A 14479-nucleotide genomic window follows, 5' to 3' on the forward strand; every position below is an offset into this window, starting at 1 on the left:
TCTGCTAAGGAAAACATGGTAGCGGTCTTATCTACACCCAACGGTGCAAATGATGTGCTTTAGATTGCCGAATCATCTTGTGAGTCTGATCTGATATTGTACGAGGGGTGTGTAAGCTGGCAGGCTTGTACCGTAGAGATCAGCCGTTCTATAGCGACCCCTGGGCTTCATTGCGCTATCATACTGTAAAGTAATTGCGACGAGGCGTAGCTCAGGTTGCTATTAACATTAAATTTCTGTAGGCCTACAGCGTTAATCCGTGTCTCTAGGTATAAAGAACGGTATAAGAAGCATGTTCTGTCATTTCTTCCTGCACCTGAACAAGCAAATTGTCACTTCTACGCCAGTCATAATCCCGCCCCGAGCCCAGTACTTTACATTCCAACGTTCCCAACATGAAGCCTTGTATGTGTCATTTTGCTAGTTACTCTTGGAGCTGAATCATGACTAAATGCTTACTCACAGGTCTTTCATTCCTTGCGGCGGCCTTTGCTGGCACCTTCGCCGATGCCAAGTATACGGTCAAGATTCCTGAAGACGCTGTTTGGGTTACCACCTGGGAACAATTTCATGCCGAGGCCCCCAAGTTTGACTAGATGCTAGACGAAAAGTATGGCGGCTTCGTTGTCGAGATGGACAACAAGATTGTCCTGGCGACAAGCGAAGAAATGACCAATAAGTTAGACACCTTCTTCAAACAGATGGAAGGGAAGGATGTGGACGCCGAAGAGGAGCCGCAGACATCGAAAAAGCGAGGCGAGGATCTTTTCGCACTGCGGAGACGGAAGAGTGGATGTTCTCATGCCGGCTGCTTTGAGCATCCCACTTGTCTCACCTACACGGGTTGCCACTATTGTCTCAAGCGTGGATCAGCTATTTACAGGCGAGGCTGGTGTATTTGAGCTTGAGATTTCAGGCAGTGGGCATGTTATGAAGGGCATGCTATGCTATGTCTTCCAAGATCTTAAGACAATGACAGCACAACAGAAGTTGAAAGTGATTTGGCCGTGTGACCAAACTAAATTGGCCATCATCAAATCTCGCCAGCGGGTCTTATTCAAAAGATTAGTCATTCACATGTCCTGAAACTTGAATGCGAATTTGTGTGTTACGAGCTGTCATCTGAGCGATTTGTTGGTCCAGTCATGAACAAGGATCAGAGCCCACTAATGTTACATGGCGCCACCAACTGATTGATAAAAGGCACCCCCTTCATCATGTCCCCTCTCGTATTTGCCATCAGCAAACCCAAGCACAAGATTCTAAGCCCTGAGCCATGTCACAATCATCCCCTGAAACAACCAAACCTACCGAACCATCGCATTGCAGGCTCGATGGAGGCATTGAATACAAAGATCTTTCGCCAGAGCAAAGGGAAGTCAGTGATATCCTTGGTCGCATGGAATGCGATCCTTATTTATCAGCCTATGTCCACCTTGGTAGCGATGGTGTTATTCGCTTGATCGATGCTGAGAGCAATATTCTTCACGCTGAACCTCTACGTCCTATTTTAATTAAAGGATTTCTTGATCGTTTACCTTATGATAAGGAAGCAGAGAGGTCTTTTCGCGGTATCGATGGGACTACAGTACCTAAAGAGCAGTGGTATAATCCACCAGAAGGTGTAATTCCTCCTCCAATGCAGAAGGAGATGCGGAAGGAAGGGCAAGAGGCTATGGAGAAGTATAAGGAAAAGTTCGACAAAATTCGCCAGGATCTTGAGAGTAGTATTCACGAGGAGCGTCTTGTGTACCTGTCATCAGACCATAAAATTTATTAGGTCTTTTGCAGCTCATGTTCGTTTTCAAGAGTGGGTAATACAAGGGTAAATTAGGTCTAGCTACTTTTGTCAAGTTACTTGGTTATATCATGCATATGGAACTTCTGATGTTAGCAGCAGTCTATCGAATGATTAGTCAGGTCATGTCAGATTTTTAGGCGTAAAAGGTTGGTTGTATTCAATCGTGTTGGGCGACCACCTTTCCTTCTTCCGCTGTGTCAGACGGGGCAAAGTGGAGACCTAACCTAGAAGTGGTACAGGCACAGTCAAATTTATAATAGCAACAGGAAGAAGTACTATAACCATAGTCCCGTCCCTTAGTAATCATATTTATAGCAGAGAAATCCGCCTTCAACATTCATGACCTCCTTAATAGTAACATTGGGGCGAATGCCGTAGGTGGTCATGACGTAGTCTAGAGTCAACTCTTCAGTTCCTCCCTGCGCGGAAGGGCCTCCCAGTTGATACAAGCGACTGTCGAGGTCTTCGGATTGCCACTTCCACCAAAGACGATCGATGAAACTGTGATGGATATAAAAGAGCGGATCTCAGCTGGTTAGCTTGTAATAGTGGTAGTGGGGGAGCTAGGGCCCGAAAGTATAAACTTACCACCAGGGCTCGCATCGATATCCTCCATGACTCCTCCGACCTATAATACCGATTAGTTGGATTCTTCCTATGGTCCTTTTGGTTTTGTTACTCCACTGTGACCGGCGCCGTGGGTTGTGAAGCCGGTTGCCTGCTAGAAATCGAGGTAGGTGCTTTTATCATGGCATTCCTGCACATAGGTTTCGTTTCCGAGGGTGCTATTGATCTCGTTGACTTTGCAGGATAAGCAATGATCACTCAAAGTTTGGCCCGGACCAATGTGCAGAGTGGTATTTGCAAAAGGACCGTCAGTAACACAGTTTTCCAGACCGGTCCCGTTGCCGCCGAATCCTGTGTCGGGATCAAGGAGCGGCGAGTCCATGAAATTGCCTGCGTCACGAGTTTCGTCCCACCAACTACTCATGTTGTTAGTTACGTGAACAGGAAACAGAGTCATAGTGGTAGGACTCACGGGGTTGGTCCCTTGTAGCCGCACTCATCTCTCAAGAGCTGCCCATACACATGTATATAGAGACGGTGAAAGGGTAGGAACTGCGCCTTTATTTATACAGAGCTCAGTCAGCAAAGCCCTTTCTGGTGACCCCGAAATATAGTTGTGGAAATACTGACAACAAGATGAATCGCTTTCGCCTGCACCTGATGCATGGCATTCATATCGTCAAACCTTGTGACTGTACCCTTTATTCCTGTCTGAGCAGGCAGCTGCATAAGACACTTCACTGCCTTCAGATAGGATTTCTGGCCATCGCTTGCCATATTCGCCCATTCGATACGTGTCTGGATTTTCTCCGGTGTGCATGTACTGTTGCTAGATGACATGGCGGGTAGAGGGAGTGCCAGAGCCAGGAAGGTAAATAGAGAGAAGAACATGGTTAAAGCAGCAGTGAATCTTGGTCAATTGATAAGTTTTCAATGAGAAGAACTGGCAGTTTGCTTGAGTCTACTAGTCGGTCCATGAGAATTGTCTGAATAGAGTTACGGGAGGATATAAGTCTAATGTAGTATGATTTACACCACGAACCCCTTAACTATAATTATGGAAATGATCTACAAAACACTACATACGTGCGGTCTCAGTCTATCGAACTCTTGGCAGAAGCTTGACGAGTCACGACGGCGCCGTTTTTTCGCCAGCCGCGCGGCGTCCACGCGTCAGTCTCCACGCAGATAAAATGTATCCATAGGGTTCAAACCCACTTATGGGTTTCAGGTGGACCGATTACAGTCACGACCTCCATGCCACTTTTAAGTAGCACACTTGGCAGAGAGGGACTTACCAGAGCTACAAGATACCGCTTGTACGGCCAAGAACATATCTCGGATACGGCACGCTGAAAGTCAACTTAGTCACTCACTCTGATGGCCACACCGCGTCATCTTCTATGCATCGACAGGGAACATATCCAATCATAAGTCTTAGGCAGCTCGATGGCTGCTGTTATGTAACGCTCTTGAGCTGCAGAGAAGGGACTGCCAGAACGGTAGGATGCTACGAAGTCGGCCAGAACACACCTCGATAACGCCACGGCGAAACGTTACTTCAACAGCTTACCGCACCTAATTCCGCGAGTTAACAAGGAGTGTATCAAATTAGGGAGCATGAAACGAATTGAAGGACTCGGTTACGAATATCTCGGCGTTAGTCCGGGGGAACCCAGCGAGGCTAAGTCGGCTCACTGCCAAGCACCCTGCCAAAGGATGTTCACCTTGAAGATCACTCTTAATCCGCAGATCGATATACAAAAGCTTAATACTACATATCCATGACATATATCTTTGTTTGAGCTACTTGATAAGCCATATGTCAGCTAAGATGCCCTTGATTGCCCGGGCCCGGGCGTTCTGACAAGGGCGAGAATCACAAGGGTATTACTAGACCAGACCCAGATGGCGACATCAGCCGCGAAGATAATTTAGGAGGCGTAATTCATGTATTTACGGTTAATCCTACTGCAAATTCAGCACTTCGGGAAGACACCACATCTTGCGGTTAGTTGGGCGATGCCGTTGTACAAGGACTGCCAAGTAGTCGGGATAACATTGACCCTAACCGAGCTGAGTACCTCGCTGGCTCTCCTCCGACGTTAATAGAAGCTGACTCCTGAGAAGGAGCAGTTCGCGGAACTAGTACTCTATATGTCACAGTTATAGAAAGACCGGATATCAGCGAAACTTCATATTTGGCCTGGTGGGTTTCATTGGTTCGACAATATCGTCACATAGGGCCCCGCCTCGCAGGCTGTAAAGCTACAAAAACATCATGAATTAAAAGAATTGTTGGGGACAACTTCTTCGCAATGCTATATATGAACGTCAATGAATTCTTGAAGCCGAGCACTTGATTGCTTTCCGACGTTTCATCATAGGTTGACTTGGGAATTACACTATCGAAAAATAACAATTAAACATGTCCATGGCCAGGTCCCTCTCATCGACTCTGCAGTTTGATTCCTCTTGTTTCCGAGTAAGCGCCTCAAGCAAAAGCGCAGCCCGCTTCGCATTCTTTGTGGCTCCGTGGCTTATACGAAATGCCGGCAAATTCTCTAGGCTCCGGGCCTCAGATTTCAGTACTGGTCTCGCCTTTCCCAAGGCCTTGAGTTGTTCGATGGCCCAGCTGCGGTGCTCCGAAGCCTTGCATTCTGCTCCAAAAATGAAGACTGGCCACATTAGAGCAGGGTGGACTGTCTTTTCTTGCATTCTGTCGTCCGACTCTCCATAAGAGTTCTTCATGTGCTCCCATGTCTTTTCTAGGGCGCCTGTTACCGCTTCAGTATGCGGAAGATGCCACCAACAGATGCGATGAAGATAAACGAATAAGATCCAGAAGCTGGCTAGGTAGATGTTGGAAACCTCTCGTACCCTCATGGCCACATCTGGAGCCACTGACATCGACAGTTCAGCTGTGGACAAGGATATGACGGAAGGACACTGCGCCCACAAGTCCCAGAGCTTGCTGTGAATTCGTTTCCCCTCAAGAGAAACTCTCATCTCAGCGTCTGGAGTAAACCGGTTGCAGTGATGTTTGTCAAGGGAGCTGATCTGGCGGCAATACGCTTGCGTTTTCAAGTACCACTCCGAAGCAGGCTGCAGAATTGCGCGGAGTATGATCTCTTTTATGTCACAAGGACTCCTTGCAGGGACGACGATGCCACTGTCGCCATGTTCCGAAACTTCGGACAACGGACTTTGAGAGAGGACTTGGAAGTCTTCGTCTTCTCCAAGCGAATCTCTTCTGTATTTAGACTCTTCGTAGTCGCAACTGATGATCTGAATGGGATACCGAGAAACAACTTGGAGGGCCGTGGATGATAAAAGAGTTGGACCGCTCAAATGAGATGCTTTGCTATCGAGGGAGTTGAACCATGAGAGAAGTTGTCTTGAGTACCAATTCCAGTCATGGGAGCATGTAATAATGGCATCGGCAAGGTCAGTGGGGAATAGACACCCGCTATCATATTCAACACGATCGCGAAGAACATGAGTCCAGGCCAATAGGAATATAGCCGCTAGCCAATCATCCATCTTGGAGCTGGCCTTGGTGCATTCTACTTGAGAAAGGTCGCGTTGAATCGCGCAGGTTGTTGTGTTGAATGAATTTAGTACCTGGTCTTGAATATCGCATCTCGTAGTGATCGAGTCAGGAATACTATCCCACTCAAGAAGCTTATCAAGACCTAACAAAGCACTCATTACGACATCGTTTTGAGAGGCCAAGTTCATCAGGTACTGTTGTAAGTGTCGCCACTTCTTGATGCCCCCCATTAACATGGCTGCAGGTGGTTGCATTATCTTGCCAAAGACCTTTAACGAGTGCTTATCTTCTAAGCTTTCAGGAGATGCGAGGCTGCCGAGCTGGAACTGGTCGTCTTTCTGTGGCGAGATTGTACTGGCAATGGGAGGACTACCAATGACCGCCCTCCAGAGACTCGCTGCATCATTGGAAGCTCCTAGATCCGAAGGCTCAGATATCATTGGGACCGAAGAGTAAGCCATCACATCCTGATCACAATTTGATCGGCTAACGCTGTACGACAGGGACTTGGAGCTACCAAAGAGTTCCCCTTCCCAATTATTGCAGAAGGTGATGATGTCGCTGGCCATGTTACTATCAGACCATGAGAATGAATCAGACTCAGCCACATCTTCGTTCCCTTCCAGTAGACAGACGATTGAATTTTGTCGGTTTGGTGAAGAAAATCCTGCAATGCAGGCAGGGGATGGATTGATGAGCGAAGGACCCGATACAGTGGGAGAAGGAAGTAATGGTCGATGTTTTGGCGGTCCAGGGGCTCGTTTCGAGCGATGGGGATAGTAGCATTGGAGCTGTAACCGATAACAAGGTTGACATGAGGGAAATGCCTCATCGCACCTTACGTGTCGCCTCTTACAAGTTGCGCACCCCAGTCGGGATCGAGGGGCAGCTCTACCTCGAGCAGGTCGCTGATGCAACGAGTCATGAGCCGACGGCGTATTTGATCTTGCCATGATGCGCCAGGAGGAATATGACCAAAATTGGAACAAAAGCTATGTACGGCGGAGGTGTCAGCTTCAAGTCTGTCATGTGTACGCAAATACGCACAGCCGGCTGTGCGGATATGAGCCCGTCTGTCACCTATCTAATCTCGGGGGATTCTCGGTATGGGTACTAATGGACTGGAACAACGAAGCCAGCATCCCCGCACCTCAGCTATGATAACCCATCCCTTGGGGTAAAGAAAAACAGCTAAACAGCTTACACCAAGAATCGTTAATCTCCCACTGCAGCCTGTCTGCTGTATTTCCTCACCCCCTAGCTACCCTAGCCCCCTACCACGGTCTAGACCCTGGAAAGCGCGGGGTAAGCCCCGCAACGGGTGTTAACTTGCATGACCCTTGCACATACCTACGAATCATCGTTCGAAGATTGGCTTCTCAGGGCACTCTTACTATCGGCTATCAGTTGACTGCCTGTTTTGAGTTTGAGCTAGCCATCTAAGGGATGCTGATATGAAGATCCAGTTGTCTCTTATCTCGAGTCTGTCATGTGAGCCCGAGGAGGTGGCCTGACTGTGATGTCATGGTTGATTCATATACCTTGACTATAATTGGCTATCTTTCCGACTGTCCCAGTAGTTACATAGATCGATGTATGGCGGTTTGGGCCAGTGGCTATTTGCAGTGTATTTACTGACCGACTCCATGAAATAGATATATTTGAAAATAATATTATTATGCAAATTTGACATATCTGATAAAGACGTCTAAACAAGCAAGATATATAGATAGTACTGTAATTAATTTAAATAATTATTTCAAGTACATTAAATATATTAAAGCTAATTTTGAATTAAAGACGCATATTGGCAAGAATTTATAAAGCGACTCAACTGTTCATTTTAAAAATGTTTTTCTATTTTAAGCTATTGTCTCAATCTCAGGTTGCCTCTTGTACCTCATGCCTTGGCCTCTTCCTTCTGCTTATCCTCCTTATCGTTCATCAGTAGGCCTGGTACATCCTTAAAAACAGCAAAGCTAGAAGGCGTTTCTTCAAGCATGGGGAAATGGAATCCACATTGAGGGCATGTCTCCTTCAACACAGCCTGTTCCTCAGCCAGGTTGTACTTCTTGTCTTCTGCCTTATTGCATACAGGGCAGACTCGGATAAGACGAGTGCCGACAAGTTCAAAATTGGTAATGATATCTTCCATGATTGCACCATTCGCGGCCCAAGACTTGCAATACTTATGATAGGTATTTTTGTGCCAATCATACAGAGCGCCTCGGCTGGTCCAGAAGCTACACTCGTTGTACCAGCTTCGATCATCAGGATGCTCCCACCAAGTCAGATGCAAGAACCCAGGAAGGGTCATGAGGTGACGGCGAGTATCAGCGAACAGCACCTTTAGTTGGTTAGTCAAGGCGAACCATACTGTATTCTGTAAGATGTACCTTGAATTTCTCATAGGCGTCTGGGCTCGAGAAGCGAACGCGTTGCATACTCAGGTAGATGGGCATTTTGTTCTTCTTGTTCGAAAACTGATGGGAAGGTAAAATAAAGATGAGTGTGCTCAGATATGTAATTTTATGTCAGGATAAAGTCTAGAAAGACCTGCTTTAAATACTACCTCGATGTATCTTGTCAAGACTGGGTCAAGGTCGTCTCGATGAGCGAATCCGGAAACGGAATGGTCTGAACATATCGGCTGCCTGGCAAGCTGCTTAGTCCGGGTATTTGTTTTCCACACGTTTCCATTGGTTGCATTCCCGACGGCGTGCATATTCTGATAACCAAACATTAAAATTTCCACTTTGGGAAATATGAGTATTCAGGATCTACATGCCCAGGTTAGATCTACTGGAAACAAACAAAAACATCCCATCGCACAAATTCTGGTTGTCGGAGAATGAACCAATAGTATCAAAGCTCTGCTCCCCGCACCGACTCACCGAGAGGGTATCCCAATCAACCCCATGTTGTCCTCAGCCTTATTTCAGGACCTCGGGGACAAGGCATGAAGCGCCGGATATCTGACCAATCTTGCGAAAGATACCGCTAAATGGTCATTGACCACATTGTCAACTGTGACAGGCTACCTCTTTGATGTTCTAAGTGGAATATTGGCCATAGCCAACAGGCTATCACATGTATTGGAAGCATAGGTACAGCGACGATTAAGTACAAATAGGGTCGAGGATATCCATCATCGAAAGTTAATGCTTTACTTAACTATCAATCAACAAGCAGTCAGACATCAATCCTACCAATCTATCTTACTATCACTATGGCTCAACCAACCACTCACGTTGTCCACGGCGGCAAACAAGCCTCCCCCAACAGCACTTGGACAAACTTTGAATGGGAAGAGCCCAAGCTGGGCAAGCAGGTCCATGGCGAGGTGACCATTGCCCGAACCTTTGGCACTTCTGGGAATCTTACCTCAGGATTTTGGAGAACGAGTGCCACGTCCCCAGGTGCCAACAGCGACGGGTCGCATAACCTTACCTACTCCTCTCCCTTGGGTGATGAGACCGCGTGCGTTATTGACGGGTCCGCCACCTTGACAGTCGTTTCGACTGGTGCTAAATACCAGGTTGGTCCTGGATCAATCATCAGCTCTCCCAAAGGACTTGAGGTCAACTGGGAGATTGATGCTCCGTTCTTCAAGAAGTACTGGTGTATCTGGAATGGCACCAAGGCTGCTGCAAACCCACCGACTGATCTTCTCATCAACCACGTCAGTGACAATCCTGACTGGGTTGACTACAACTTCACTGAGCCCAAGGAAGGAGATCTCGTGGCAGGCGAGTTGTACTTCATTCGTAATGGAGGATCAACTGGAACCATGTTGAGTGGAGTTTGGAGATCTGGAAAGGGGATTGCGGCTTCTGATCTGACTGAAGACGGAACTATGACGACGCCTTATACTGGGGTACTTGGTGACGAAACTATTCTTCTGCTTGAGGGCGAGGTTGAGGTCACTGAAACGCTCAGTGGAAAGAAACATGACTTCAGGGCAGGAGATGCAATTGGCTTGGCTTCGGGCATGCACATCACCTGGGTCTCAAAGGGCCCTTTTTCAAAGAAGCTGTGGGTCATTACTCGAGATGTTGTTGAGTAAAAATTGGATTGGGGAAGAGTGCCGTAGGGTTATATAATCTGATAGGAGAAGTAGTCGTCTTATTAACGCAAGCTCACACTACCATTCTCAACTTAAGTTTATCTTCTTTAACAATCTCATCCTTCTTGGCAATAAGCTCCTCCATATCCCACGGGCAACTGACATATCTTCCACCAAGCCAATGCCTGCGCTCAGAAGCCAGCCAAGCAATCGTATCACCAGCTATATCTGGTCGATGAGGAAGTGCATTCCTAACTGCTTCAGGCGCCCCTTCAGTGACCTTTGTTTTAATCGCTCCAGGGTTCACGCAGAGAGCTAAAAGCCCCTGGCCTCCGTACTCGACTTGGAGCGACTAAGTCCACCGAAGCACTGCGAGCTTAGAGCTTCGATAACTTCCGCTACCGGGATGGACACTCAGAGCTCCTGATGACGATACGTTCATCATAATGCAAGAGCTGCGAGACTTGGAATAGCTCGACAGCTGCATCGGGAGGAATGCGCGTGCCATGTTGAAAAGGCCTCGGATATTTACTTCCCATGTTCGCCAGTAGATGTCAGGGTCAGACTCAAGAAAGGGCTTGTATGGTTCCATGTGCGCGGCATTGTTGACAAGAATATCCAGCCGTCCGCTGAACTCTTCAGCTATAGAGTTATACATTGCTTTTACACTTTCTTGGCTCGAGATGTCGACTTCGTAGCCTAGTACTAGAGGCTCGTCACGATTGGCAAGCGTCGCGGCTGATTTCAACTTGGTGATGATGTCATCAGATATACCGTGTAGGTCGCAACATGCTATTCGAGATGCTCCTGCACGCGCAAAAGCCGTAGCAGTAGCATATCCCACTCCGTCCTCGTGTGCTGCACCAGTGATGAGGACATGCTGACCAGTCAAGTCCAATTTCGAAGGTGAGATGTAGTCGTAAGATTTAGCGTGGTGGGTGAGTATGAAGTCAGCGCCGACGGGGAGCGTCCTTACGGTTGCCATAATTGAATGGTATTTAGAGGTAATGAGCGGAAAACTAACTGTACTGGGGATATTAAACTGGTAAGGCGCGGTGTTTTTACAACATATGCATATATCTGGTGAAAAAGTGGAGGTCAGATGACGTAGGGTAATTTATTTCTCGGCCTTAGATAACCCGATATCTAACAGCCAGCGGGATCATTCATACAGTAAAGAAGAAAAAAGAAGATTAATAAGCAAATTCTCAAAGGATAAGGTAATTTGTTACTTTCTTTAGAGAGTTGACTAGTTTTACACATTATACTGTACTTAAGCTACTGTAGCGTATGAAAATGAAAGGGCATTTAGGTGTTGTATATTATATACTGTTTGTAAAAAGCTCGTTTGACAAACTAACTATAAGTTGAGATATTTATTATCAGCCTTATTCTGCTTTTCAATCTTATACTTAAACTATCTGTGCTATAGTAGATTGCAGTACCGACGTCTAAAGCTAATATCTTGTGCGGTAAGTATAGTGCTTTTGTTTATGAAACTTATAATTACTACCGATACTTATGGCTATATGCATTTTCCGGATGCATGGCAATTTTAGGCTTAGCCGTTTGCTACGTGGATTATCCAGGATCCTGCAGATTAAAGAGACTAGAAGCTTATTATCTGAGGATTGAGATCGCGATTCGCCACGACTGAAAGTGCCTGCCCCGTAAATACATGTTTTTCTCAAAGACAACAGCTGTTCGGCTTCTCTCAATGCACCTTATTCTGGATTACTCGTCCTGCGTAGGATTTGCCGCAATAGTTCCAAGCCAGTACTCATCCTGATCAGGATGATCCGTCCACTCGTGATCCTCATTCTCCACATATAATCTCACAATCCTTCCATCGGGGTCCTCACAAGCCATGACCCAGCCCTTTATCCCTATGAATATCTTACTCCTCCTCACTCCATGAGCATCCAGCCACTTCCCCCACTCGTCTAGGTCCGCCCGAGTACCTACGCCCCACGTGATAGGATCCCAACCCTTCTGCGGTTTCTTCGGCTGTGGTTGCGGCATTATGACGGCTAAAAGAAGATATAAATTGGTTGTTGTTGTTTAAGATAATCAGGAGACTGTATACGGGTCACCCATTGCTTATATATGCCTTCCCAGCCGATGCTTCCGAAATATCCTTAGATCGACATGAGCAACAACTGCCGCTCGCGACGATTAAGAATCCCGAGACCGAAGTACCGAACTTTGATGTTAGTGCGCCGAAAATGACATCAGGAGGCGTCTGGTTGACGCTAAGTCCTGCGTGATGATTCAAGGTCTCAGCCACGGACCTCAATGCAAATAACACATCCATCTCATAATAAAGCATCATGTTGATATTTCCGCATTTACAAAGTTTATGATGAGATTGATCCTTGTACATGCCTATGTAATTGAATAATTAAAGAGACTGTTTATAGCTTTATAAAGAACGTGTGAATCGATAAACAGCGGTAAAAGAGAGTAACCCCATGCACCATCATTCAGTAAATCTCAACCTCCAGAGGCTCCATATCGCCTATCTGAGCTTTGATGAAATCCCCCTTCACGAGCCACCTGTGTCCATGAGAGCGGAAGAGATCGCGACAGCTGAGATCAAGACCAATAGTATAGCCAGCGATGGTCTCTGCAGCCTGCTCTTGAGACGCGTTTCTCAGCCCTTTTCCCATCACAACTGTCAGCTCGCACTCCCAGTCAAACTGCTTAGTTGTCGGCGGAAGAGGAACTGTCTTCCCCGGTCCAACGATGGAGCTAGTAGGAGGGCAACTGAAGAACGGCATTGGATCCCATTTCTCCGCAGGGAGACCCATCTCTCTAAGATGACCTGAATAGTTGGCCCCAACTGCAAGAAGCTTGTTTGGGTAGCGAATTGGCGTATCAAGCTTTGCGTCTTTGAGTTGAACTCGATGACTCCCGACTTGTCCATCTCGCTTGACAACACGCGACGCAAGCTGTTGCAGTGAAGAGTACACTGAAGGCCAATCCTGAAGCAGGCCAAAGACGGTGCGATCGTGGAAAGACTCATCAAGAGATGCTAGCGGATACACCCATTGGCCAATAACAATTGCTGCTTCGAGGTTGTTATCGTCGTTGCGAATGGTGGCAAGGCCAAATGATACCGTTTCGGAGGACATTTTTGATGTATGGGAGGCCGAGTTGTCTCACTTGCAAACGATGGTTTGCCATTCGATAGAGGGCAAGGCCGACGTCGGATTGAATCTGCTCAGTTCCTCTGACTGCCAGCAAATACTCGATCGCATTGTTGTGGAGTTTGAGAGGCTCTTCTCTCACTATGAGAACAACCTAGAGTTGGCCGTCAGCCTTCCCATCTCCTGTTCTATTCCGTTGTCAGTGTACTCACCTCAAACATATTAATCGTCATGATGGCCGTTAACGTAGCATCATCGGCGACGAGGGTCCGGTGCAGAATCGCATTCCTAACAGACGCCAGCGCAGCCCCGTATCTCGAGAATGCCATCTGCTTCAGGTTTCCATTGCAGCTCATGAGATTCCCGGAATTGGCTAACGCAAAAGCTTCAACCGCAAGGTTCAACGCAGAGACTGGAGCAGCCTTTGCTTTCATCTCGGGTAGCAAGTCTAGGTAAACAGGGTTCCTCAGCTGGGCACAAGGTCTCGAGACCCATTCTGCGTAGAATACATCCAGTACCCTGTCCTCGAGCCTGTATAGAACAAGGCTGGGAATACTCAGCCAAGCTGTTCAGTTAGCTAGTACCCATGCTTTAGCAAGATAGGGGAGGGGGCTCACGACTTTGTAGGGCGTCAATGTTCAATGCACGCAAATCATGACCGGGATTTGCTCCATTTAGAGAAAGGGTATTTGTTGCATGTTTTGAACCACGACGGGCTCGCTCGGAATTGACTTTGGCCGTTGCATTTTGATCTCGAAACACGTAATCAGACTCGGACACATACCCGCCACAAACGACTTTGCGCCTCGAGCAAAGGCTACATGTCGTTCTTTTGAGGTCGCACTATAATGATCGTCAGCTGGGATGTTTTACTGCAGACCCATTGGCTCCCACTTTAGTCTTCGCAGTTCGGAAAGGTAGACAAGCTCGGGAAGGGACCATGATGTAGCTTCACATGCGGAGTGAGCGATCCCAGTATTTGCAGTCAAGTCTGAACCATCTATCAAGGTCAGATGCGATATCCTCTAATTGCTGGGGAGTTCTCTACTGAAGAACCCATCCGCCCTTCCGGTATCCGTACGCGGATATGCGAAAACTCGAGATACCCCGCTTCGAATGTCAGCCTCATCCCTCTCTGCGTATCTTCTGATGTCATAACCGCGCGCATAAGCATTAAGGTTCGAGACTACTGCACACTGGCAATCAAAATCAACAGGTACCAGGGGAATATATACATAAAACCAGATTCAAATAATATATACCCAAGAATGGTTTAATATAGTGTTTTAGCATATACTTTAAATATAGCTAATAATATTAATTTCTATACACCGAGACCTAAT

General features: G+C 47.0%; 8 protein-coding genes across 8 annotated transcripts; 2 read left to right on the forward strand and 6 right to left on the reverse strand.

Moving 5' to 3' along the window:
* Nucleotides 1-1276: 1276 nt before the first annotated feature.
* Nucleotides 1277-1780, forward strand: FSUBG_7002 (uncharacterized protein; the record flags this gene model as incomplete). Its single annotated transcript, XM_036685262.1, has 1 exon — nt 1277-1780. One exon carries the CDS (start codon nt 1277-1279, stop codon nt 1778-1780), a length of 504 nt encoding a protein of 167 aa, XP_036537442.1.
* A 317-nt stretch (nt 1781-2097) lies between these two features.
* On the reverse strand, nt 2098-3259 carry FSUBG_7003 (monophenol monooxygenase; the record flags this gene model as incomplete). The annotated part of the gene is made up of 5 exons (XM_036685263.1): nt 2098-2302; nt 2390-2429; nt 2645-2784; nt 2841-2878; nt 2999-3259. The coding sequence occupies 5 exons, from the start codon at nt 3257-3259 to the stop codon at nt 2098-2100; spliced, it is 684 nt and encodes a 227-aa protein (XP_036537443.1).
* Nucleotides 3260-4768: 1509 nt separating this feature from the next.
* FSUBG_7004 (C6 finger domain protein) lies at nt 4769-6490 on the reverse strand (the record flags this gene model as incomplete). The annotated part of the gene is made up of 1 exon (XM_036685264.1): nt 4769-6490. One exon carries the CDS (start codon nt 6488-6490, stop codon nt 4769-4771), a length of 1722 nt encoding a protein of 573 aa, XP_036537444.1.
* A 1331-nt stretch (nt 6491-7821) lies between these two features.
* Nucleotides 7822-8383, reverse strand: FSUBG_7005 (uncharacterized protein; the record flags this gene model as incomplete). Its single annotated transcript, XM_036685265.1, has 2 exons — nt 7822-8268; nt 8318-8383. The coding sequence occupies 2 exons, from the start codon at nt 8381-8383 to the stop codon at nt 7822-7824; spliced, it is 513 nt and encodes a 170-aa protein (XP_036537445.1).
* A 767-nt stretch (nt 8384-9150) lies between these two features.
* FSUBG_7006 (uncharacterized protein) lies at nt 9151-9987 on the forward strand (the record flags this gene model as incomplete). The annotated part of the gene is made up of 1 exon (XM_036685266.1): nt 9151-9987. The coding sequence occupies one exon, from the start codon at nt 9151-9153 to the stop codon at nt 9985-9987; it is 837 nt and encodes a 278-aa protein (XP_036537446.1).
* A 352-nt stretch (nt 9988-10339) lies between these two features.
* On the reverse strand, nt 10340-10972 carry FSUBG_7007 (NADP(+)-dependent dehydrogenase; the record flags this gene model as incomplete). Its single annotated transcript, XM_036685267.1, has 1 exon — nt 10340-10972. One exon carries the CDS (start codon nt 10970-10972, stop codon nt 10340-10342), a length of 633 nt encoding a protein of 210 aa, XP_036537447.1.
* Nucleotides 10973-11721: 749 nt separating this feature from the next.
* Nucleotides 11722-12009, reverse strand: FSUBG_7008 (40S ribosomal S3 protein0; the record flags this gene model as incomplete). The annotated part of the gene is made up of 1 exon (XM_036685268.1): nt 11722-12009. The coding sequence occupies one exon, from the start codon at nt 12007-12009 to the stop codon at nt 11722-11724; it is 288 nt and encodes a 95-aa protein (XP_036537448.1).
* Nucleotides 12010-12470: 461 nt separating this feature from the next.
* FSUBG_7009 (bifunctional 4-hydroxyphenylacetate degradation enzyme) lies at nt 12471-13121 on the reverse strand (the record flags this gene model as incomplete). Its single annotated transcript, XM_036685269.1, has 1 exon — nt 12471-13121. The coding sequence occupies one exon, from the start codon at nt 13119-13121 to the stop codon at nt 12471-12473; it is 651 nt and encodes a 216-aa protein (XP_036537449.1).
* Nucleotides 13122-14479: the final 1358 nt, after the last annotated feature.

This window comes from Fusarium subglutinans, assembly GCF_013396075.1.
Source record: "Fusarium subglutinans strain NRRL 66333 chromosome Unknown NRRL66333_c0000084, whole genome shotgun sequence".
Lineage (NCBI taxonomy): Eukaryota > Fungi > Ascomycota > Sordariomycetes > Hypocreales > Nectriaceae > Fusarium > Fusarium subglutinans.